This window comes from Anarhichas minor, unplaced genomic scaffold (genome assembly GCF_050575085.1).
Source record: "Anarhichas minor isolate MPS153535 unplaced genomic scaffold, ASM5057508v1 ptg000017l, whole genome shotgun sequence".
NCBI lineage: Eukaryota > Metazoa > Chordata > Actinopteri > Perciformes > Anarhichadidae > Anarhichas > Anarhichas minor.
This window is the reverse complement of record NW_027466463.1, coordinates 5,889,937-5,917,176: the sequence shown is the minus strand read 5'-3', so window position 1 is coordinate 5,917,176 and position 27,240 is coordinate 5,889,937. Positions and strand designations below refer to the sequence as shown.

Sequence of the window (27,240 nt, the reverse complement as noted above, 5' to 3'; positions counted from 1 at the left end):
GCCCCAGATCTTTCGGACTGTGCCCTTCCAATTCCCATGTACCAAGGCTTGGCCACCAGACACTCGCCGGTGAGCTCTCCTCCCAGGTCCGACTCTAGAAGGGGGCCCCGGTTTCCCTTTCATGGGCGAGGTGCGACAACTCCTTCCCAGCAGATTCATGAAGGGTCAAAGAATCGCTCTTGGTCTGGCCCCGCCCCTGAGACCACTTTGCCTTGGGAGACCCTGATCAGAAGCTACGGCCCCCCAACAACAATAACAATAAATTGAATAAAAAAAAGAAGTATAGTTTGTAGAATATATGTCAACAAAAGTAACAAAGTAATAGTATGTCAAAATGTTTATTGTACAGCACAGAGCCAGCATCAGTACATCTGCACACTTTATACTTTCACATGGTAAACGTCTTGTATTCGATACTCAGACCAACTGATGCAGCTTTATATTCCTGCAATCTCAGCAGAATCAAAACAATTTACTGAGGAGCTTCATTTCTCTAGTCGGTCAAAATAAAATCATTTAATCATATATGTACAAATGTCTATTAAGAGCAAAGTGAAGAAAAAGACGACATTTGTCATTGCGTTGAATGCTACACGACCAGAAACAAAAGAAGCACAGACATGACGACGCGTTTCCAGTGAGGCGACCAGAGCTCTCCGCCTTAAGACTCTCATGTTGATGATTACAACAGTCAACAGGAACACCGACTCATGGAATGGTTGTGTTGGCAGTAAGGGCTCAGGAGAGTTATTCAGCCTTCATCATTCACAGATACTGACAAGACAAAAGGGATTTCTTTCATTTTACGTGCTGATTGCAGACATCAAAATCGGAAATTTGTTCAAACTGTAGATTTAAAAATCTCATTTAAAATCTGTAAATAATATTTTCCTCCTATGCCCCATTATTCCTTACATGGTCCTTCTCATAAGAGAAACTGTACATTACTATTTGTCTCCTTTACATATTCTTCCTCATATATTAACATTCATTCCTGTGTGACTCAACCATTAATAAAACTAAATCAAAACAAATAAAATCATCATATAATACTGTAGAACATGAGAGATTCAAATGTTCTAAATGAACATTGTGTGTCAAGGGAAAGCCAGATTCAGAGAGCAGACACGGTGCAGTACAGACAGGAGGAGATGGATGCGGTGGTGATGAAGATGATGATGATGAAGATGATGTTTATAAGTTGCCGAACATTTCGTTCCTCTTGCTCCAGTCCATGGACGGGGCTTTCTTGGCGGCTCGTTTCTGACGGGCTCTTTCTTTGGCCTGAGCCAGTGACATGCCCAGACCCAGACCGTCAGCCGCACGGGCAGGCTCCACCTGGACACACACACACACACACACACACAAACACATTGTCAGGCTCCTCCCTTTTGTGCTCTCCTGTGATCTACAGTGTGGATGGCTTCTCGACATCTTCAGGGTCTTACACACACACACACACTACTTTATACCAAAGTGTCTTCTAAGGACATCCTCTCCAGAGAAATTAGAGAATCAATTAGTGGTTTAAAGCGAATAAAGCAAACACTTCCTGGTTCCGGACAACTTTTCTTATGGAATAGTGAATTGCATATATTCAGGTTTTGGACGTGAAGGATGTCTGAGGGACATTCTTCACTGTTTCCTGACATTTTGATTCATCGATAATAAAATGAATTGTTACTTTAGTAGAAAAAAATGTATTTCAAGGAAAAAGTTGTAATATTCTCATATGAATGTTTCTTCAAAAATTATGTCTTTATCTCAGATTCGCAACTTTTTCTCAGAGTATTGTGAAGTTATAACTTTAGTCCCGACATATTTCCACTGTATTCACTAAAGGCTCAGACTTTGACCGCTACCACTGTTCAAAAACCCAGCTGTCAAAATAAATACGGATTAAAACATGTGACCGGTGTGAGTGTTCCAACAAACATGAGCATGAGCCACGTGTTCTGATCTATTCATTAAGAAAGAATCTTTGAATCCAAAGTTATGTCCAACAGCTTAGACAGCTACCAGTAAATAAAGAGGTATTATATAGAACTGCATATCTGCTTTATTATAAATTCTGTTTTAATTCAATTGATCTGTATTTAAAATCACATTTTGTTCCATCTTAATTGATTTTATTTGAGTTTTGTTTATTGGTTATGGTTTTGCTTTGTTCTAATGTTTTTCTTTGTATGTATTTAAAGCATTGATTGATTAAATTGTGCTTCATAAATAAAGCTTTCCTTACTTAAGGCATCGGCATTATTACTGGCAAGAAGAATTGTGAGGTGATGGACATTTAATAAATATGTATATTGTTAATAGTAGTAATTAAATGAAGCAGTCTGGTGGCTCTGTGTACCTCTGCAGGGGGGGAGCTGCTGCTCGCTGCTGGCAGGGAGGCGTTGGAGGAGGCACTGGAGGCTGACGAGCTCACGGACACTTTAGGCTTCAGCTCTACTGCTGCCTGACAAACAGAACCAACAACATTCACATTAATGAGACCAATCACAGACAACATTCACATTAATCAGACCAATCACAGACAACATTCACATTAATCAGACCAATCACAGACAACATTCACGTTAATGAGACCAATCACAGACAACATTCACGTTAATGAGACCAATCACAGACAACATTCACGTTAATGAGACCAATCACAGACAACATTCACGTTAATGAGACCAATCACAGACAACATTCACGTTAATGAGACCAATCACAGACAACATTCACGTTAATGAGACCAATCACAGACAACATTCAAGTTAATGAGACCAATCACAGACAACATTCACGTTAATGAGACCAATCACAGACAACATTCACGTTAATGAGACCAATCACAGACAACATTCACGTTAATGAGACCAATCATAGACAACATTCACGTTAATGAGACCAATCACAGACAACATTCAAGTTAATGAGACCAATCACAGACAACATTCACGTTAATGAGACCAATCACAGACAACATTCACGTTAATGAGACCAATCACAGACAACATTCACGTTAATGAGACCAATCACAGACAACATTCACGTTAATGAGACCAATCACAGACAACATTCAAGTTAATGAGACCAATCACAGACAACATTCACGTTAATGAGACCAATCACAGACAACATTCACGTTAATGAGACCAATCACAGACAACATTCACGTTAATGAGACCAATCACAGACAACATTCACATTAATGAGACCAATCACAGACAACATTCACATTAATGAGACCAATCACAGACAACATTCACGTTAATGAGACCAATCACAGAGCTAAAGATCGTCCGCACTGTGAACCGTCTCAGACCATCTCGAGAAATTCTTCACATATGTATGATTTAAGCTGTATTTGTGAAAATGATGGATTTTTGCGGCCGACAGTTGGTCCACTTTAGGGCTGTCCTGATAGACCTGTATCACCGTTAATCGTGATGTAAAAAAAAAATGAAATATTGACATATTAATCATATACATGATAATATGGTGTAAATAATACAGTACCTCTGAAATGGTTACAGACTATCTCCATCTTGTATTTTGAAGCAATTCATTTGCAAAAAATGTGAAAAAACAACCAATAAACAAACTTAAAGATGAATCTGACTGATAGCATTCTTACCATTATTAAAAACATTCTTACATGGAGACAACACCGTTATAAATTATTTTGGCCCCCCGATAATTGTGGTGTGAAAACCTGATATTGGTTTATGTACTACGAGCAGGGGAGTCATGATGCACCAGTGTTGACAATAACTGTGATATTTTAAAAATGAAATATTGATATGTTTATAATACACTTATGACAATATCATGTAAATAATTCAGCGCCTCTTAAATGATTACACAATCTCACTTCCTTAGTTCATTTGTCAAAAAAGAGACTGAAATGTTCTATAGATATCCCAACAGCATCATTATTATGAATTGTTTTGGCCGTGATAATAGCGTAACATAAATCCTGCTCACACACTTGTTCTGGAGCTTTGGACGGTGTCATAAGTGGACCTTATTCTGTCAGCTCTGGATCTGTTAATGAATTCTCCTCACACGTGTTGTTCTGCTCCCCTGTTATTGGTGCCATCTGTTATTGTGCAGCCCACTGTATGCAGGTGAAGGCACAGGTCTTAAAGAGAAACAGTTGCTGTCCAGCAGGAGGCAGTACACCCTCAGTGAGTAACCCTGACATGCTGTGTCATATCCTCATCACTCACTGATTAACGCTGCAGCTCTGTGCCAGCAGAATAATCTGAATAATCTGTACACTGGTGAAGAACAACACATCCCTGCTCATGTCCACATTCCCACACTGCACTGTGTGACCTGATCTACAGCACGTTACACTGTAGCACTCACTTTATGGACTCCAATTCATAAGCAGCTGCTCTTCTAAAGATAAACTCTAAGTGGACAAATGCTACAATATGCTGCAGAACACAAGAGCCCTCTGAGGCTTTCAACACATGCACATAGTGAACCACACCAACTGCTTTTCAACGTCGACACTCCTCTTTTAGTGGACACTATTTCCACTCATGTCACTTAAACACATGCTGAGCCGTTGGGCCTTGTTCACAGACAATCAAGATTTCCTCGCCCGAGTTTGTAGCGCTAACTAATATAGAGCTAACTAATATAGAGCTGCCTCAGGCCACGTCCACACTACTCCGTTTTTGTTTGGAAACTCATATCTTTTGCTACGTTTACACTGAGCGTCCACACTACGCCGGCGTTTTCGAGCACCGAAAACGGAGGAGTTTGAAAACGCTCCCGAAGACGGATAAGTTTGAAAACGTCAGGGTTGCATATTCGTGTGGACGGTCGAAAACGGATACGTTTGGAAACGATGACGCCCACACGTTCGCTACTTGATTGGTTCTTAGCAGTCATGATGTGTCCTTCCCTGATTCGTCACACAGCTATCAAGTGACCGATTCCCGGAAGTCACAAACAACAACATTGATTACCGATCGACTACCAGGTTAATTTAACAACTGATTACAGATGTTGCTGACCTTGTTGTCTTTAAACAGCTGTTGTGCAGTTAAAGTCTGCATTAGTACGGAGGAAGCAGCTGTTATTGGAGCGATTAGTGAACTGCGTGTCCAGCGGCGTTATCAGCCCTACGGAGCGAGCGTCTGAAGTCACGGTTTGCGGCTTTAGGGAGGGTGATGGACACATAACGGAAGACTTTCCTGTCCTTATTAATGCTTATTTTGTTCTACACATCTATTGTGAAGTCGGCAGATAAAATGTAAAAGGAACAAAAGCAGTAATTTCTCTCCAGTAGGACAGAGACTTCAGCCACCAGCAGAGCTACGAGTGAGAACAGACAACACCACCACCGAGGGAACGAGTGAGAGACGTGTGAATTTGATGTGTGAGAGAGATAGAGCAAAACCCGCAGCGCTGTAACTAACGTTAAGTCTGAAAATAAAACTTCCCACGAACTGTGTCTGTTTGAGTTTATAGAGGAAGATTTTAGAGAAGATCTTAAGTATCAAACACGACCTTTCATTATTAAAGACTACTTTATTACTCTGTCGTTTTTTTTTAACTTAGCAACCAATCTACTTCCTGTTTACATCGGCAACCACGCGCATGCCCAGTGTACGTGATGAGTCACGTGATATTCGTTTTCAGGCGTGTTAGTCTGGACGGAGATCAATTCGAAAACGATGCTGAAATGCCGTGTGGACGGAGATCGCTTTAGTTTTAAACGGAGTCGTGTTGATGTAGCCTCAGAGCTCGTGTACGCTGAAGTGATGAAAGCCTGGCCGGCTGTCTGAAGGGAAACACACCGTTTCACTAAATGCATCCCATATTAAAACAAAGTCAATTTGGAAAAAGGGACTTTAATAGATATTTTAACAATATTTAAAACCATTAATTTACGAATGATTTAGCCGAATGTATTCCATAACTATGAAGTCAACACCCTCTTAAGAATAATTAAGAACACTTTGTATTTCAAAGCTTCTATTGAGGGTTTTTTAAGTGAAGCTTGGAATGCCCGTCAAATTTTATGACACCAAATAAAAAAAATAAAATAGTTATTGTGGTTCCATAAACGTAATTCATGTGCTGCTAGACTGCTGTTAGTCGGGTGCTTGCTGGTCAGCAGGAGAGCAAACAGTGAAAATGTTGTTTCAAAAGGCTAAATGGCAACAAATAAGGACTGAAGCTGAACGTTTTATTAGATAAAAATATGAATTTTGGAAATGATTACATCCATCTTTTATTTAATAATTCTTAACTTTACAAAACACTCTTTGAGTTATTAAAAATGTTCACACAAGTGAGGAACAATCGTACGCAGCCACCACTGGATTCTAGTTCTACGAATAGTAGAATACTGACAGTGGAGCCTGATCTTTATCTGAAACTGCAGGAATACCGGCTTTAAACAGAATGAACTGACATGCAAAAATAAGAAACACTTAATTTCTGAACGTCAACATCATGAATTATGCTTCCAACTTGTCGGTGCAGCACTAACACAAGTATGAAGTAAAGGACTCTGGGTGGAAGTCTGTGCTGGTTCATCACTTTCAGCCTCGTTTCTTGGACATGTCACACTTATGGATGATTGGACATAAATTGCGACGGGTCTTATTGGACAAATAAAGTGGGCCTCGTCCTCCACCTGTTTCCTTTGTTTGCTTCTGGTCTGCTGTATTGTGTTTTAGCACCAACTTTAATATCAAACCTTTTCTTTTTTTTTACCTGCGCCACGGTCCGTATCCTAGGAGACAACATTCACCATCATCGTGGCTCCCGTGGAAACACTTCACAGAAGTGTTTCTGCCTCCACCTCGCGCAAAGTCAACTAAACCTAAACTTTAAACTAATTTAAACTATTTAAAACTTTAAACAGTAAGTAAGAACATGCACACATATTAGTGAATGAGGCCCAATGACTATTTGTCAAGGAGTGTTTCATGCCAACGGTTGGACCTGAGCTGCTCCACTGAACAGTGGCAGCAGAAGCGCGCGCGCGCACACGCGCACACGCGCACAGTGATTGTTGCTGCAGTAGAGTAGAAACTGCATGTGTGGGTACGTGAACAGCGCTCGTTAGTCTTCTCATTAGCATAATCCCCAATTTACCCTGAGTGTTAATGCCACTTCAATCCCATGATCCTCCAGGACACGGAGGGGAGAGACAGAGACACAGAAACTCACACTGGTGAGCTCTTGTTGCCATGGTGAAGGGTCAGCCACAATGTCACCAGAGGGGCCAATCCACTTTTCCCATGTGTGTGTGTGTGTGTGTGTGTAGAGAGGAGGTGGAGAGTGTTTACTTTTGATAAAGGCGCCTTGCGGTGTCTGTGGACTGTCACAACAACACATGTTGCTTAATACAGAGTGCTTCATTAAAGGAGCATTCCTCTGATGTTACACATGATGATGATGATGATGATGATGGGTACTACTAGAAATTATAAAAACTGTTTTATTATGTCTTCTGTGGCTCTGAGGGAGGAGCTTAATTAAGTCTGAAACAATACCCCTGATGATGTCATAGTGATGAGGGATGGGTATCGTTAGGATTTGATCAATACTAGTACTCTCATCGATTACTCTTATATTGTGAGAAAAAAAGATAATTAATAAACAAAATTAATCGACATTAAATAGTCTTTCTTGAGCAGCAATGCAGGAAGTTCCAAAATCTTTAAAATACATTCACAGCCAAACAATTAGCTCAGTGATTATCCCCAGTTACAAACTGAGCACCGAGCATCAACCACATGATGCATCATGGGAAGTGTAAGATCCAGTGTTTTTGGATCTTGACCCAAACTTGGAGCTGAAGTCAGGCGATCTCTGCTTCTGCTCTCGATTCTCAATTCTGAGCAGCTTTTAAATCTGTGTCTCAAACTTTACGAACGCGTAATATTTAATGCTACAATACCCTTTAGAAGTCATTAGTATAGTCATAACTAGTCATAGTACCATTATCAGCTGGGATTAAGGTTGTCCTCCGTTTTATCATGTGATGCAATGTTGCTGGGCTACCTTGATGTGAACTGACCAACACTGCATTAACTGTCAATGGGACATGAGTGTAGAAGAGTCTCTTCACCAGTCTAAACATACATGATGTATTCTACAGTAAAGAGAGACATGTGACGCAGGTCTCTGCCTAGAATCGATCCACCGACGTGGCAGTTACAGTATGCGCTGTAACTAAAAGTTACAAACGTTTTATAACACGTGTGTTTTGGTGTTTAACAGTGCAGTCTTGAAACAGGAAACACATGAAGACAGACGGAGTGCTTCACAACACTGTCCAGAACTTCTAATCTGCTACCAGGAATGTCCAGAGAGAATCAGTGGGGCTTTTCCAGGCCACTATCTGTGTGTGTGTGTGTGTGTGTGTACTAACCTCCTCCTCCTCCTCTGATGCTCTCTCTGACACTGGCTCAGGAAGAGGTCCTACGGGGGAAAAGAAGAAACTTCATCCATATTTACTCCACAGTCGGTTCAAACCAGATGTCTGATCATTATGTTCCTGATCTTTTTACACTGTTACGTTAAACACACAAGCGTCATCTTTTACAAAGCCACAGTGTGATCGGTGTGTGTGAGAGCGTCCGTGTGTCATACCGCTGACGTGTTCCTCCGTGGGCAGGACGTTGCATCTCTTAAAATAGTCGTCGGCCTCGGCGTCCACCAGCAGCAGCGTGGTCTCGTCTCCTCCCGCCTTGATGGCCGCGACCACCTCTGAGTGCTGCATGCCGATCACTGTCATGCCATTGACCTGAGGCAGGAGAGAAGAGGAGAGAGGAGAGAGGAGACAGGAGAGTTCACTCTCTGACTCTTGCTACACTGGATGTGTGTTTTCCCACACAGTTCTAAAGAGCCAAGTCTGCAATTATTTTGTCAAAGACAGATTGTGGTCACAAGGTGTTGCAGTTTAAGTGCAGAATAACAATGTGGCAAAGAATAAATGAAGAACTGATCTTCATTGTGATGAATTCCAGCAACAGTCAGCGGCCTTCTACTTCATTTCCATAAGTGTAGTGAATGAGTTAACACATGTAAAACCAGTGGCATGGTCCTTCAACCAGAACGCACCGTTTTAAGTAGATACATTAAGGAACATGGACAGCCAGCAGTCGACAGGGTTGACCATAGTGTAAAACAACATCCATACAAACAGTAATCAGTTCATAATCTATTCCCCTCAGCTTGAGTCCTTATTCTCTTTTATGGTTGAGCGCTACAGATTTTGCATAAATGATGGGTGATCTTAAAGTGAGCCCTCGTTGTGAGACCAAACAAACGGCTCGAGATTTGGGGAAATTACACCAAACCGTCAGTAGGACGAACCATTGGGTGAAACCAACAGCTGCAGTTTAACGGGATGAACTTCACTGACCCCTGAGAGGAAACAGGTTTCCCCTTCCTGTGCATTGACTGGAGCGGGGAGAGTTTTCAGAAAGCAGCTCAGAAGCACTTCAGCTGGAACAAACCTACACGTGATCAGACGAGCTACCAGCTCTGATGATGTACAACTGGTGACGGTAAGGAGCTGTTCAACATTAAAGGGAATTACTAAATAGCTGCAATAGTTCTAATTATATTGTGGTATATTTTCAGGCCTTGCATATTTTCAGGTCTTACACAGTACAGTGAAGACCCCAAGTGTAGTTGTATTAGATGAAAACCAGATGTGCAGGAGACCAGGGGCAGAAGGGTGGATGTGTAGAATGAGGGGGCCACATACATTCTCTCATTGTTCCGCCCAGATGTTGCATGACATGTACCCTATATAAAGATGAAGCGAGAGCCCTAAAGGAGGGACTTTCGGATTCGACTTGAGACCTCCGGACGATCTAGACGTCTGTAATGGCATGTGTTGCTTGTTTGTAATAAACTTTATTATACCAGCAAGAACAGTGTCCACGGAGCATCCTTCATCATCACTTCAACAGACCTGTCGCATGCAAGATACGACAATATAAACTGTTTAATTAATGACTAAAAGTAATTTCAATTCTCTTTTTTGGTCATTATATACATTTCTTTTTCCTAAATGCCCTTTCTCAAACGTCTGTCATCTGTTTGGAGACTTACTAATAATCAACACTTTGCATCATCACTGACAGCAGAACATGCTGGAGGGCAAATATATTGCACTGTATTGTAAATGTAGTGTGTTTGTCCATCTAGCCTCAGAGGTTTTCTAACTGTAGGGTGAGTTCAAAGTCAAAACTCACATGATACACAGACTTTTAGCTTCATCAAGAACCCGGCTCTACCCATCAGCTAACTGGCAGTTGGTGAGTCTGCTGAGAGGCTGGAGCAACGTGATGGGCTGAAAGAGGATCATTCATTTAATCATGTCCTATTCATATATTTAATACTGAACGCTGCTCTCCATAGCTTAGAGCGGGACATGTTCTCACATTAGACTTATTGGTAACTGTAGTGTACTCGGCCTTTATTCTTTTTCTATTTAAGATAGCATCAGAGGCAGCATTACAACTATGTGACACTACAGCTGATCACATAACAATGACTAGCACTCCAAACATTGGACATAAACTATAAGGTATCACTGATTATTCCCACTAAGTAAGTGAATGATGATGTTTTTGGTGTGGCTGTGGTGAAACGTAATGACCGTGATGAGGACCAACAGGAGAGTGATGGTTCCAGTGATGGAGAATGTTTGGTAACGGTGTTGTTACAGAGGGTTACAGGTATGCAAGCACACTCCCACAGATGGAACTAATCATGCCTCCTGGGAGATAAGACACTAAGGAATTCCTGTGGGAGGAAGCTCCGAGGTGGGAGTGCCCTCATCTCTCGGTCTCACCAACTCCCACTGTGGGTGTGAACGTTGAACAGGTGGTACGGCTGTATTCCACTCCAGTGGACCCCTCCACAGAAACATTCATTCAATTCCAAGCATCTCGTTTCCCGAAATCTACCTCTAAAAACCAGTTTAAAGTTTCTATCTCATGGTGAATACAGCATGTAGAGATGTGGTCATCTCCACAGCCCCCCCCCCCCCCCACCCTGCAGACTGAGCAGGCAGCGATGCAGCCCACAGACGCAGTAAGTGGATTAACTCTGACCTCGCCACGGTCAACATGGACAGAAGGCATGCTCCTCACACAAACAAAGCGGGGGAGAAAGAAAACATACAGTATTTGCACGCGCACGCCCCCCCCCCCCCCCTCCCCCTCTGGCTTTCAGCTTCCCCACTGATGTAATAGGATTACAGCTGATACACATACAAACTAAATAAAACAGACGCACAGTATCAGGCAAAACACTCGTGTGTGTGTGTGTGTGTGTGTGTGTGTGTGTGACCTGGAGGAGGAGGGAGTGTGTGTGTGTGTGTGTGGCGTACCTGGACGAGCTTGTCCCGCTGTTTCACGCCCACTCTCTGTGCCGGAGAGTCGTCGTCCACCGCTCGGATGAACTGGCCCGGTTTGGACTTCTCGCTGTGCAGGTTGAAGCCGTAGCCGCTGGTTCCCTTCTTCATGTGGCAGAGACGAGGCCGCGGCCCGCCTCGCTCCTCCTGCACACAGACAGGAGAACATCCACCGTTCACTGAAGGGTGTGAGCAGGTCCCTCTCTATTTAATGTCAATAATATACATCCATGTGGACTTCAGCAGTATTAATAACACTCACTCCTGTGTCCCCAACGGCTGCTGAGATTTCAGACTTTCTAAAAAGTTTGATCGCACAATTGTTCACAATCTTAAAAGACTCGTATGACGTAATCGGTTACAGAAACACGTCGATCTGCATAACGTTTAGCTCCACCCTGTTTGGGGGAAATCCACGCTTTGACGGCGAGCAACCATTCTCTTGTGACGCTCCATCAAAGCGTGGATTTCAGGGTGGAGCTAAACCATTCTCTTCAGTGTGGGAGAACACGGAGACCCAACAATGTGTTGCTGTGTAAACTCGGAAAATTGGAAGTGGGCTGGCTTATCGCAGCGGTAAATCTGGTCTGCACAAACACTTTTCAGAAAGAGAAAAATCATCCCCAAGCGCTTTGTAAAGACGGCAGCGGGGACAAGACAGCACTGATACATGAGGCCTACAAACACACACACAAAGGGTTTCTGTTGGTGGTAATCTGACCGGTCGGACCCTCTCCACTCATTCTGCAGCTGCTCTAATAAAGGCAATAAAAGACACAAAAATATCTTTAAAAAAAAACAAAAAACGTTCTGGTAACGTTACACCATGCGTCATCTGACATTGTTATTTGGCTGTTTTATATACGACAGACTTTATTTTTATTTTCCAGTGATCATCTCATCATATTACTCCAGTGACGATATCATAACCATTAGAAGTGTTAGGTCAAGTACAATCCCTGCCTCTCCAGTTCAGGAGGAGGGTTGCTGTGACACACGGTGATTAAACTAAGTTGTCACAGCAATCCTCAGAATCAGACAACACACAGCAGCAGCAGCAGGGGGAGAGGCCGGTGAGCACAGGACCGTTTGGGATTAAAGGACGTGACACATGCTACTTAACGGCTGCTTTCGCCCAGTGCCATGTCCATCCATTTTAGTGCAATTAATCTTAGATTTCTCCGATGCGGGGGGGGCTCTTCCATGTGTTTTACGTCAATCTGAGATCCCACACCAACACAATCAATACAGGTTTGCTGTAAATGACGAGCTATGGACGTCACGTAACTTCCCTATTTACACAACGGCGCACAATGCTTATTTGACAAACGGCATTGAGTCAGACCTGAAAAAGCACAACATGAGGTCATGAACATGCACGGGCAGAAACAAAAGTCAGCTGACTTCCTTTACCAACTGAATGAATCAGCAGCAGGTCTCTGCTAATCCTGCAGTGGCCTACTGTAGACCTGGTTAAGTGTCTAATCCCACGTGAAGGACCTCACTTCAGCTGTTAACATCAGAGCACTGCTGCATGAGCTCCGGCTTTATTACAGGACTCCTGGAAATCATTGCTGAACGGAATCCTATTACATAAGCTCCATAAAGAAGGCGTCGACATTTTCCAATACGCCAATATCACTTTTATTCTTCCTAGTGTTGTTGCTGCCAATTGTACTTTAAACTTGCACAATCGAGATAATTAGATAGTTTCACACTCGTTTGGCTGTGAACATTGTAGATGTGGTCCAGCCTGGTGGATGTGTTGCAGACATACAGGCAGAAAAGAACATTCTGGGATACTATTATTATTTCACCTTTTCTCAGAGTGATTTGTCTTCCACAGCCTCTAAACTAGCCTGATAGACAGAACCGTCCACTCGGTGGAGGGCACAGATTCAACCTCCAAACCCGTTTACAGCCAACACGTGCACCGAGCAGTTAACAGGCGTGACCAATCGAGGCTCTGATAAAATGCACCTCATTCACGTGATAAAAAGCACCGCTATCTACAGCGTTGTCACATGTCTGTAAATGATTCCCTGCAAAGTGACCATTTCAGAAAGTGACAACCTCAGCGTTCTCAAGGCGTGTCCCCACCTCGCCCACTCAGAGTGGACTCTGCGTCGGTCCGAGGGTTTCTGTGGACTCGGGGTGGTTGATGATTGCTGAAACGCTCCGAGTGAGTCAGTGTGATCTTGGGAGGACCTTTGGATGGAATCATTTATCATCATCATTTATGACAAAGCCCACATAAGCGGTGGCTGAAGACGATAAGGGAACAGGTGAGGTGCAAAGTGCACCACATGCCAATCAAGTTTTCATGTAATCTGCAGCATTTGCAGCATGCAGTACTCCACGCTCCGCTCTAATATGGCACGGAACTTGTGGAGACGCTGCAATTATCAACGTTATCAACGTTATACAAGCAGTCAGCAGGTTTGACACACGTTATGTGGGGAATACTTCATGTCCTGCATTCTGGTGAATTACTGAATTATTGTGGAAATGTTTTATCAATTTCTTATTTTATTTTTTCAAAGTATAAAATGACTTTAAGGCTCTCAGGTATTCTGTTTTGCTTTCAAATATTTATTATTCCCTGCTGAGTCAGCACATGTAGGAATGATTTACTTTCCCTCCTCTCTCTTGTGTCTTTTGTTTGGGGGAAGTAAGCTCTTTAAATGTGCATGTGGCACATTTATTAATACATTCATTAATTTAATTACATGTATAAGCCCCTGGCCTTTATTAGCTCAAATGTGTTTCAGCAACATTTATGCTCATCTTCAAAACTTTAGACACATTCAAGACGTATCCCACATATGTATTAATAAGGTCATAACATTTTGAGAATAAAGTTGTGATATTTGTAAGACTAAATTTTGTAATTTATTGATAATAAAGTCATAACAGCTGCTGTGCATTATGTTACTGCTCTGTTTCTTCAAACTCAACATCTGAAGAGACGTTGTGCAGATGTTCAGGGAGACTAAAGATCTGATTGTTGTTGCTGTTATCAAGTCTTTTCTTTTTTTGTGATTTGGACTAGTTAGTGGTTCTAGTCTCTCTGCTCCTTACTGATGGGCATCTTTTGTTCACACTTAAGGGGCCATCGGTGTGTCGTCCACAGGTCTCCCTGACCCTCTGAGGCCATGTCCACACTACGTCTCTATTTGAAAACACATATCTTTTGCTACGAGTGTTAGAGCACTAAAAACGGATACGTTTAAAAAGGTTTGGAGACTCCGGGGTTACCTCCTAGTGTGGACGGGCGTACCCGTATACGTTTTAAATTCTTAGCAGTCACGACGTGTCCTTCACTGATTCGTCACGCCCCTATCACGTGACCCTTTTCCAGAATCGACTAGCAGGTTAATTCAACATGGATAAGTGATTACAGGCGTTGCTGACCTTGTTGTCTTTACAGCTGTTGTCCAGTTAAATTCTGCATTTTATAATTCTACTATTGCCGACATGCGGAGGAAGTGAGTCGTTATTGAAGCGATTAGCGAGCTGGGTGCACAGAACAAGCTGATGCACAAAAGTAAACATCGAAATATGTTTATGATGGAAATTTCAAATCCTTTTTAGTACATGTATTTTTGATACAATCAAACAGTGTATATTTGTGGCTGTATGTGCAGGTCTATGGTGACTCCCTCTGCATCAATTCAAGGAATCGAGGACTCATCTTTGATCCGGATACGTCCTTTAACTCCCACTGTAGTGCAGAATGCTAATCTTAACTATTACTAACATGTTCTCTCTCTCTGAAACATTCCAATCACAGCTTGTCATCTCAAAGGCATGTGAAAACATGTCGAAGTTGATTCTGACACCCAACAACAAATGACATTTGTGACGTGTACCTTCAGCCTACTGCTTTGGGACTTTGGCCTCCAGCTCAAACTGAGACGTAATCTCGCCCGTCTGCATGCTTATGGTCTGCAGCAGTGAACACAAACAATACGAAGAAGACCCTCGGAGCGAGTGGAAGACAGACAAAGAATTCTTTCACATCAGTGGAACACAATGCATGCTGCATTTCAAGAGACATTTTGAGTACTACTTTCTGACTTTTTTCAGGGTTTCAAGACACGCACAGGAAAACCACAGTGTCAGCAGAGCCGCACAGCAAACCAGTCTCAGTGACAGCCGGTGGCGTTTGATAATGACACCGCTGGGTAAAGTCCCACTGAGTGTCTCCAACATGCCGGCAATGAAACAAGGTTTGTTGCAACAGCAAACATCCGCTGCTGAAGGTAACCGTCAGAGATGAAGCTTCTCTGAGATGTCTGGTGACGGGCCCACGGTAACAATATGATAAACCAATGACCCCTGCAGTGGAAGACATAGCAGCACAGAAATCAGCCGTGTTGGCATGCGGCGCCTTGTCACACACATGCTGTTGCGAGTCCAGTGGAACATACCGTATCTATACGTCAACACATCCATGAAAGAACACAAACTACAACGTGTCGCGCTCGTACGTTTACCAGCTCACGAGGTTTCAGGAGCTCAGCCTTTCAGAAAAATTAAAACTTAATATAAAGAAATAAATCTAAAAGTGTGAAAACCAAAACTTGTCTGTGCACATATGCATGTCATTTTGGGGGTTGGGTTGCTTGGGGTACCATGACAAAAAATTTCTGGACTGCACAAGACAAGCACACTAAACGATGATTTATTGCTAAAAACAGGCCCCCAGTAAAATCTCCCGTTTGGAAAACAATGTTTAATGTTTGCCTTTTTCAAGCCTGTCCTCTGCAGAGAGGTGAAAGGTCAACCACAGAGCACTGGTGGGGATTCTGCACAAAAGGGACCAGAAAAAGGAAATATCGGTTGCAGAGATCTGGCTGCGGGCCCAGTCGTGTGCCTGTGCAAACACAGAAATAACATCTGGCTACAAATAGCCACCGTGTGAACGCAGGATTTAGCCTATTTAAGTGCGATGGTACAAGAGGCAGCAGGCAGCCGGTGTAAACATTCCCTAAGCTTGTTGAATATCAGAGGTTAATGGTTTTACAGCTTGCTGTAGTTAAACATCAGATCCTGTGCTCCGATCCCGTCACATAATGAGGACCTTGAACCGAGGCTGAAACACTAAACCATTTATGTGCCATTTGAAACCTTTATGACGATCTCTGGGCACAATTCTACAGAGAGAAAGGGCTACGTCTCAAACAAAGTGTGGGAGAACTGAAGGAGCCATTTCTGTAGAACCGCCCATACAGGTTGTCCTCAAACACATCAGCGTCTTAAACTTTTTTGCTACAGTCCAAGCATTGGGCTTGTGCAACTGAATTTATCATTGCCTTTGCTGAGTCACGCTCCTCTAACACAGACTGACCAATCATAGCGGGGCAGGCGGCTTTGACCAGGGACCAACCAACTATCCGGATCTGCTGTCATGCAATGGTTTCAGATTAATCTTGATTTTTTTTTAGGCTGGTTTAGTGGATTTGGAGCTAGTCGTGGTTGAACGTTGTGTGATCGTGATGCTCGTTACCCTGAGAGGTTGGAAAGTGACAGTCTTAAACGTTTCTGTGTAAAAACCTGTGGAGCCAACGATGGCAGGGAATGCTACCACTGCATCAGCTAGCGTTAGCACTTCTATGCTATGCGAGCTACTCAAGATATACCGAGTGTAAACGCATGCTGCTAGAGTTGAAAGACAAATAATTCCTTCAAGAAACTGCTCACAACAAGGTCTGTGGAGTATCAATAGTCACGATTTCTGGAAAGAGACATGCTGTCTATTGCTGGTTTACATAATACATAACTACACAGACCTGCATGTAGCATTATGGTTATTATTAACTGGCTGAGACAAAAAACACATAATGTGGCTTCACCACTATAGCAACTCGCTACAAGGACAGGAAGTGGTTTCATCATCGGTTCCACCCCAACAGCTAACAACCCCTATGCTGATAAAGTGTGTGTGTGTGTGTGTGTGCATGCATACAGGAGTGGCCTTGACAAAAGAGTTATGAAAAATGAGTTCATATACCACTCAGAAACTCAGCAGCCTCTGATGAAGGATGTGTTCTAATAAGTGCAACAGCAATGTGACGGGCAGAGAACAAGAGTTGGTACTAAATATGGGTGCTGGTGAGAAAAATAAAAAAAAAGGACTGCAACGTAACCGTTAGCAACTGGCCGAAATTTGTTGTACTTTAGCCACGTGCCATCGTTCTGTTATGATTGTATGTTCCGTTTGTCTATGTTCTGTCTGATCATGGTCCTAAGCATATAAATAAATGGAGGTCTTTCCTCTGGGCTCAGAGATTATAAAAGGTGTGTGGTGTAGAACTGTGCTTCTTCACATTAACAGGAGTCAGTTGGTGGAACCCCAAAACCCACCGGCGGGTTTGAAAAGCATGTTTTCTTAAAACATGCTTTTCCGTTTTCTTCTTTATATATTTTTTCCCATCAAAAACATTTTATATTACATGTCTCATGTAATATCCCGCCCCAAGTAAACCGTTTGCTCTAACCAGATCCTGTAAAAAGATTTTAACGCTGTCCTCCTAGGAAGTTATGAGTTACCAACAATTAATATTCAGTGAAACTGCTACTGACTGCAGGCTGCTGAACACAGAGCAGGAAGAGGACGTGAGAGGCTGTTTAGATGTACATAGCTCAATGTATATAGCACATATAGCCTCAATGTATTTTTTCCAAACATTGGTATCACAAATTTTGCATATCCAGATTGTATTGTTTTCCAATTTGTGTTAAATCAATTTTCCAAAAAATGCAACTTGCATTCGTTCTTTTTTTATGATTGATGGCATTGTAACTGTTATACTGCAAACAAAATACATTTTAGAGTTCTCTTTACTTCTAGCCATGATTGTGCCGTTTCCATAGAGGTGCAGTAAATTATATATACACATACACTCGCCGGCCACTTTATTAGGTACACCTTGCTAGTACCGGGTTGGACCCCTTTTGCCTTCAGAACGGCCTTATTTCTTCGTAGCATAGATTCAACAAGGTGTTGGAAACATTCCGCACACATTTTGCTCCATATTGACATGATGGCATCACGCAGTTGCTGCATATGTGTCGGCTGCACATCCATGATGCGAATCTCCCGTTCCACCACATCCCAAAGGTGCTCTATTGGATTGAGATGTGGTGACTGTGGAGGCCATTGAAGTACAGTGAACTCATTGTCATGTTCAAGAAAGCAGTTTGAGATGATTTGAGCTTTGTGACATAGTGCATTATCCTGCTGGAAGTAGCCATCATAAGATGGGTCCACTGTGGTCATAAAGGGATGGACATGGTCAGCAACAATACTCAGGTAGGCCGTGGCGTATAAACAATGCTCAATTGGTATTAAGGGGCCCAAAGTGTGCCAAGAAAATATCCCCCACACCACTACACCACCACCAGTCTGAACCGTTGATACAGGCAGGATGGATCCATGCTTTCATGTTGTTTATGCCAAATTCTGACACTACCATCTGAATGTGGCAGCTGAAATCGAGACTCAGACCAGGCAACGTTTTTCCAATCTTCCATTGTCCAATTTTGGTGAGCCTGTGTGAATTGCAGCCTCAGTTTCCTGTTCTTAGCTGACAGGAGTGGCACCCGGTGTGGTCTTCTGCTACTGTAGCCCGTCTGCTTCAAGGTTCCACGTGTTGTGCGTTCAGAGAAGGTATTCTGCATACCTTGGTTGTATCGAGTGGTTATTTGAGTTAATGTTGCCTTTCTATCATCTCCAACCACTCTGCCCACTCTCCTCTGACATCAACAAGGCATTTTCGTCCACGCAACTGCCGCTCACTGGATATTTTCAGACCATTCTCTGTAAACCCTAGAGATGGTTGTGCGTGAAAATCCCAGTAGATCAGCAGTTTTTAAATACTCAGACCAGCCCATCTGGCACCAACAACCATGCCACGTTCAAAGTCACTTAAATCCCCTTTCTTCCCCATTCTGATGCTCGCTTTAAACTTCAGCCAGTCGTCTACACCACATCTAGATAGATAGATAGATAGATGTATACTTTATTCATCCCCAGGGGGAAATTTGTTAAAATGCCTAAATGCATTGAGTTGCTGCCATGTGATTGGCTGATTAGCTATTTGTGTTAACAAGCAATTGAACAGGTGTACCTAATAAAGTGGCCGATGAGTATGTGTGTGTGTGTGTGTGTATATATATATATATACACACACACACACACACATATATATGTATGTATGTATGTATGTATGTATGTATGTATGTGTGAAAATCCACAGAGAGTGAAATGTGACAGGAGCAAAGAAAACGCCCAGAACCTACTCGGGGCTCAGAGGGTTAACTGTCAGAAGATATTGTATTTTCATTCCCCCCCCCCCTCGTCTCTATGATACATCATCTCAATCCGTTTGGTCATGCTGAACTCTCCATTTAGCAACTGCTGACTGATTGGAGCTGAAAGCAGGCTGAGCCCAAAGCTCGAGGTATATATTTATAACATTTTATGATTGCATTCAGAGTTTCAGAGGACGAGAGGCTTCAAAGACATCCTAATTGCTTGCACCGAATGAAATTATAATCCCTGTCAGGCCAAAGACCCTGATTAGATCTTGATGGATCCGCAGGCTTTTCATTGGACAGCTTAACTTCCGGGTCCAGTCCGACCCGAAGGGGACAGCGTGACCACAGCAGTGACGGCACTAAGTCTCCTGTCGTCTCCGTGGCAGAGACGTGTCCTTGGTCAACCTCAAGAGGAAAATAATGAAACGGCTACACTGCATTCGCTCTATTGCTAAGAAAAAAAGGACTGTAAGGGAAGCTCGGGCAACCAACAGGCTATTTAGTATCCGTGTTGATTTAGACTTTGACACTCAGGAAACAGCGAGGCTCTCAGTCACATGACGCCAGCGGCTCTTTCATGGAGTTTGTTTTGGATGGCAGCCTGGGTAAAGAACCATCTGATGGAAAGTTGCTCCAGTGGACAATGCCTCTAAGATTCAGCCGGAGTAAAACAACCGATTGTTTTTAAACATGAGGATATACTCCACTCATTTAAATATTACACACATCTGTAACTATGTTTGGGATGTTGGGACTCTAAAGAAGTGAGGCCTGCCACTCACTGGGTGTGTCCCCATGTGTCACTGTATTTAAACAGCATCTCCATCAGATGATGACATCAGATGTAAATCCTACGTAATGATTTTGACGGAGCATTTGCTAGCAGCATGTCTACCTCCGTTCCAGATTTAAAAGCCTTTCAGCACGTAGTGTGAGAATGATAATTGTGGGATCAATGCTGAGGGGTCTTACTGTTTCCATTCTGTCAGTAGAGGAGGTCATGTACCAGGTCCAGATCCAGCAACGCTACGGGAATCTCTCTATGTGAGCCCATGGTACTGTCTGTTATGAGTCAGTGTACCATGAGCCTCTGACACCGACGCTGCTAAAGTTACAAGTGGAAAGGCAAACGCTGCGTTTGCACTCAAAGTAGAACTTACTTCTCAATCATACGTAGATTGAGACATTGCACCAAAGAACAGGTTGGGGTGCGGAAGAAACAGGCTGCAACAAATTTTTTTTTCAATTATTATATATATATAGTTTAATCAACTAATCCCTTTGACTAATGTAAATAAATACTGACAAATATTCATCAAAATGTCCTGAACTTAAAAAAGCGTCTTGTTCTGTGTAACCAACAGTCCAAAACGTAAAGATATTAAATTTACTGTAATATCAAACAGAGGAGCAGCAACAATCCTCACATTTGACATGCGAGCATATGTTTGGCATTTCTGCTTGATAATTGACTTAAAACGGTTTATCATTATCAAAATAGACAATTAACATGATAATTCGGGAGGGCCGATATAAATGCCGATAATCGTTATTGCAAATATATATATATACACACACACATCGGTATTGTATGCCGACCGATGAATAATTGCAGTACAAAAGTTGCCATCACAGTCTGTCCAACATGGAACATTCACAAGTCTATTTTCATCTGTAAAATGTCCTTTTAATGATTATGTCCACACTTATTGATATTCAGTTTCTTCCTGATAAGAGCTTTTAAAATATCTGTACGAGCTATAAAATGGATTAATCCTCATCGTTTCAGCGCCATCAAAACCCGTAAAATACTTCAATTTGACAATAACGCAGGTGCACATCAAGGCTTTCTCTAATCTTTTGCGGTTCAATTATAACTTCAGGCATTCTATCCATGGAGTACAACGTAGGAACCTGCGGCGACACTGAGCGATACGACAGTAATCTGGATTCATAGCGTTCTCTCCTCAGATAGATCTCCGGCTTATACGAGCTGAGCGATAAGAGATGTTGTGAAACATGGAGGAAGAAATGATCAGCTGGCAAGATGAGAGGCCGAGGTTCAAAGTCTTCAGGTGTTCCGGAACTGCAAACAGTGAGTGGAGCACGGTGAGCCGGGTCAAATATAATGAGCCGGGTGTGAAATGGCTGGATTTTTGGTCAAGGACCTCATTATATCAAATCTCGCTTCAACACTTGTAACAGCCCTTCTATTTAGGACCTCACTAGATCCCCATTTGTTTGACATTTTCACATCTACGAGTACAGAACAAATTGCTGTTTAATCTGGTGAACAGCCCCCCCCCCCCCCCCCCCCCACACACACTGTCGGTATTTCAGGGTCAGCGTGGCCTCCTTGTTGAGGCGTGAGAGTCCTCTCTCCTTTCCTCCCCTGGCCCGCGAGCCTTTCTCCCCATGCAAACACGGCGGACAAAGCCTCTTTCTGCTGCCGGGGGTCTCTATGGTGACCGACAGAAGGCCCTCGGTGTGCTGGAGGACAGGATGTTACCAAAATATGATGACATGCTCATTTGAGCTCATGCTTTTATCTTTCGAAAAAAAAAAGCAATCTTTGTGGTATTAGATATCAAAGTCTTTGCCGAGACTATGACCGTGATGATTATTCTTAATTTAGTGTGAAAAACAAACATGTGGTGGCCGAGCCCTGCACTGCAATACCAAGTGCAATCAAAAGGCAATCATGTGAAAGGGACTATTGTTTGAGTGGTAACCGCGATTGTGCTCGGGGCTCGTTCCACGTCATCACTGGCCAGCTCACTCAAGTGTATCCCACTGAGAGGCCGCTATCAGAGGCCAGTATAGGACCATCAGTCAGGCTCTGCCAAGACTCCCATCAGGGAGGAATGTGGCTGGAGGTTTGCAGCATCCCAGCCAGCCTGGGCTTCTCACTCCACTGGAGGTCGGAGGATTAGTGACGGGGCGTGAGCCGCCTGCATGGAAGGAGACGGAGATCTAGACGTCCCCTTTATAACCGCGGAACAGGGGCCAACATGGAGGAGATCCATGCAGGGAAAGCAGAGGTGTGGATTAGAGTCAGGGAAGCAACGGCAGCTGCCAAATTCACTCGGCATTTGAGGCCGCACAGAAGGTTGGGGCTAAGGTTAGCTGGCTCTTAGCCTAATGCTACCTAGGAGACAGCATTAAGTAGTTAACTTTGCAGACATTAGATCAATGAGCTCTTGACACAATTTAATTCCTTGCATCAAAGCTTTGGTAGCTTTAATTAATATCATCTTTTGAAATCAATAAAACATCTGTTACATTTTTATGTTGCACTTTCAATTTGACCGTTACAACTCTTGCTTCCAACAGTAGTAGATGGAAATTAAAATTTGTTTCAAATTTTACTAAATGTGGATGGAAACTTGGCTATTGTTAGGTGGTCGGCATTAAAGTTAGCCTAACATTCCCACTGCTCCTAATTAGCAATAACCTGTTTAGCATTCTAAATGCTACACTTAGGTCTTGACTCAAAACTTTTTCAGACTTAAGCAAAGAAAATCATGTATTTTGTGACGCTGTTTTTAACTTCACACTAAAGATTTGCTCTAATTTACTTCAATCCCGAGCACAGACCTGCTGACCTCGGGGATTCCACTGAAATGAATTGATTTAACTCAGAAATGTCATTGGGTTATATGCTGGAGTGACTGGATAGTTAGACCAGGATTATGCTTCTGTGAATAAACATGTGTCCGTTGATCAAAACAGAGGAGGGTGTTATGTTTAACCGGCCAAAGCACACACTGAATGGTTGATCCAACTTCCTGTTGGGAGGAGGGTTTATAATGGAAAAGATGTGTTTCAAATTAGAATTTCAACAAAGCATCTGCATATCAGCAATGAGCCAAGTGAGAAGGACGTCACAATACCAAAAGTGTAGTAGTTGATAATAACACCAGGGGAATTCCACGATTCTCGATTCTAATAAAAAAACAAAAACAAACGCCATGTACTTCAACCTACACTCCTTTATTACCGTTTGCATGCTGGTTTATGCAAATGTATTATTAATCTCTGACGATCTGCCTCAAGTTTTCTGCCAAAAACTAACTTTTACAAGACTACATTTCAACACATCATGATATCGTTATAATTCACATTCCCCCAATACAATTTGTTTCTGATTAGGGCTTTAATACATCAAAGTGTACTCAATGAAACCTCCATACGTTAGCTGTTAGCTCCATTATTTAGCCAAGCAGGACTGTGCTGCCCAACTGCTGCTAACAGCTAACATTACTAGCTCTCCCCCTGCCGATTTCAACATGGGTCTCTTGTAGACGATGTAGTATTATTAGGGACATTTTATGTCACTCCCGGGACAACAGGACGCTGTTAGCCTCGAGCCCGGATCCCTTGGTACAGTACCTGTAGTACTGTAGAAAAATGAGTTGGTACAAAGGTATCTGTCCTTGTGACATCTTCCCATTTTTGGGAGGGTCCACATTTATAAACACGAGACTGTACAAGCCAACTCCAACACTGCCGACACCCAATGTAGCACCGTACAGTGGTAACATGATCCTCACTGTGCACGGCCCTTTTAAACCTTTATCCATTAGCAACAGAGTAATCAATAGTGAAAATAACCACTACTTCGAGCCCTAACAACAATCTATAGCTATCCAAGAATGAGAATTTACAATGTAATCCATGAAAGGCACTGACTGCCTACCAGTACATTCATTAGTGGTTTAACGGCCCATTGTTGATCTGGGATCCATACAGATCCCCCCCCTCACGGTTCGGCACCCATGTGAACCGTGGATTAATTAGAGTTTGACATTAACCGTCACAGTGTGAAATAAAGTTTTACTGACGATCGTTATCTGCCAATATTCAGTAAAATATGCGATCAGGACATCATTTATGCTTTTCTAATTGGAAAAGCGGTGGAAGCCCCGCTAACGGCTAACGAACGAAGGTTATGATGCGTTCAGGCTCTCTTAAGTGGTATTGGTATTTGGCGAAGGTGAATTATAACGTCATGTGTTCAAATGTAATCTCGTAAAATGTAGCGTTGGTGAGAAACTTGAATAAATAGTTGTTTGAAGGAGGAAAATTTGCCGTTTACACTAGCTCTAACCAGCTCTAACACATTATTAAACTACTAAGATCTGTTTTTATCAATACAAATACAATCTTTTATTTCCTTATCATTTGAATTGTGTGTTTTTATGAAGAAAAAAAACCCTCTAAGTTACTATAACAAAGTAAAAGGCCAGCAGTTAGAATTATTGATGGTTTACAGACTTCAGAGCGGTTCAAATGATTTTTGAACCGGTGGCAAAGAAATAAATATCCTTCTGGATCCTTGTAGACCAGCTGCTATAATCAAACAATGAAGGGATCTGTATCTACCAGTATGGATCATCAGTGATCGGCAATTAGTATCGACGGCAACAAAACATGATCAGGGATCTAAAAGTTATATTTGCTCCCTTTTTTCTTTTGGGCTGATCTGATCTGTGACTATTCTCAGCGTACCACACAGACCTCCATAAACACCTCAATAACTAAGCTATTTTATATAGCGGTTACACCACATGTAAAATCAGGGCACAGACTTTGCACTGGCAGATCTTCTCATGTTTATGAGAGAATACCAACACTGTTTCATAACAGACAACAAGAGCCTGGTCTTTCAAAGAGACAGGCTTGTGGTAATACCACGAAAGAAATGTCAAAGTACAGTAATTCAAATTCTTATAACGACAAAAGCCTCTGGTCCGACAAGCAAAACCTGCCGGGGAATTCAAGATGGGAAGCGGAGAAACTGACAGGCATTCGTATGACAAAGGCTCTGTTCAGCAGGATCGAGTAGAGGCAACTCTCAGTCTCAGCAGGGCACTGGCACTGGAAGTGGCTACTTAATGGGGGGGGGGGGGGGGATCTATTTCCACGCAACCTTTTGCAGCTCAGAGGCAGGGGCTGGCCTCAGATCAGGATGATCTGAGGCCAGGGGCACTGCTGTTTCTGGCTGACGAATATATGACAAGTGAATGGGACTCCTATATGGAATGAGTTGTGTTTTAATGACCATACACTGCAGCTTACGCTCACGTCAACATATAGTGAGATGATGTAAACATGTCAAACATCAGTGGCTAACACCGTCACTATGGTGGCTATCGCTTTAACAGCTCTGGATGTAACATGGGGATTGTAAATGATACCGCAAATGAATGATCACCAATGCTTTATGGCAATATTTTTTTTCATGTGATTGATTACCTTTATTCATGGAGTGCCTAACTCTTTGAATTACTTTGTGTCCGGATAGTTTGTCAACAAAACAAACTTTTTAAACAAAGGAACTAATTGTGGATAAAAATAGTAATTGTGCAACATAGAAGTAGGTGGACTTTGTTGAGCTGAGGGTGTTTTGTGACGAGCACACACACAACCAAGAAAAATGTATTATTGGCCTTTGGATAAGTTCTCAATTGATTTACAACACTATGATACTGTACAGTGATGTGCTGGTTAAAAATTACATAACAGAATATTTCACCCATAACGCCCGCTCCTATTCACAGGTCAAAAGGTTAACAGCTCACCTTTTGACCGTCATTTCTCAAGGTGAGATTCATATGTGTGGTCCACATTATAATATATATTATAAACATAACATAATACAATGTAATGTCAAGTTTAGGGGGAAATTAGTGAAGTGGGCAGTACCTTAAATGGAGTGAGTTGCCGTGCTTTACTGTACCTTGGTGCTGGAGCTGACACTCAGCCTCTCCGACCTCTCCGAGGTAGCGTCCCCGTTCTCACGCGGGGCGGGCGTGGACTCCCTCGAGTCCCTCGCGCCGTTGCTCTGCTCGTCCATGCGGTCAGAGTCGCTGTCCCCGCCGGGCAGGGGGATCCCCTCGGAGACGAACTCCCTTCGGCACTGCAGGTTGTGTTTCTCCAGCAGCTCGGCCGTTTCGACGCCGACGACGATAAGCTCCAGAGGCCCGGCGGTGGCCCGTATCCTTGCGACAACTTGCTGGTGGCTCTCGCCCTCCACGCTCTCCCCGTTCACGAACGCCAGGCGGTCGCCCGCGAAAAGCCCGGCTTCGGAGGCGGGAGTGTCCGACTCCACGAGCCGGATAAACTGCCCGGTCTTGCCCTTCTCTCCGTGCAGGTGGAACCCGTAGCCGCTGGCTCCTTTCTCCAGCACGCACAGTTTGGGTCGGAGGTTTGACATGTTCTTGCTTTTCTGACCGACGGAAACTTTTCTCGGAGCTATTCGAACCACTTCAGAGCCGTAAAACCGGGAGTTGCACAACAACCATACAAAACAACTCTGACACCTGTTGCGTACGGACTTCGCTCAAGCTCCACTTCCGCTGAACTGAGTCACAGTAAACTTTCCGCTTCGCTTTCACTCCGCTCGGTTCTCAGATCCTCCTCTATGAGCAACTATGTTGCAATCTTTCTTCTTCCACCTCCAATCGGACCCCGTCTCGTGCTCAGCAGAGGTGCCCGTGTCAAAG

At 43.0% G+C, this 27,240-nt stretch overlaps 1 protein-coding gene across 1 annotated transcript; it reads right to left on the bottom strand.

The window, feature by feature from the left end:
- Positions 1–322: 322 nt before the first annotated feature.
- nherf1a (NHERF family PDZ scaffold protein 1a) lies at positions 323–27,228 on the bottom strand. Its single transcript, XM_076093091.1, has 6 exons — positions 26,475–27,228; positions 11,384–11,554; positions 8,626–8,779; positions 8,405–8,454; positions 2,357–2,461; positions 323–1,338 (listed from the first exon to the last, which is right to left on the bottom strand). Exons 1-6 carry the CDS (start codon positions 26,949–26,951, stop codon positions 1,195–1,197), a joined length of 1,101 nt encoding a protein of 366 aa, XP_075949206.1. The 5' UTR covers positions 26,952–27,228; the 3' UTR covers positions 323–1,194.
- Between the last annotated feature and the right edge of the window lie 12 nt (positions 27,229–27,240).

What these genes read in the sequence shown, in the direction of transcription:
- nherf1a (XM_076093091.1), bottom strand. Translation starts at nt 26,951, where the DNA reads ATGTCAAACCTCCGACCCAAACTGTGCGTGCTGGAGAAAGGAGCCAGC. An exon ending in AGCGGGACAAGCTCGTCCAG is followed by an intron (nt 8,780 to 11,383) that starts GTACGCCACACA and finishes CTCCTGCCTCAG; the next exon opens with GTCAATGGCATGACAGTGAT. An exon ending in GCAGCTCCCCCCCTGCAGAG is followed by an intron (nt 1,339 to 2,356) that starts GTACACAGAGCC and finishes GTGTGTGTCCAG; the next exon opens with GTGGAGCCTGCCCGTGCGGC.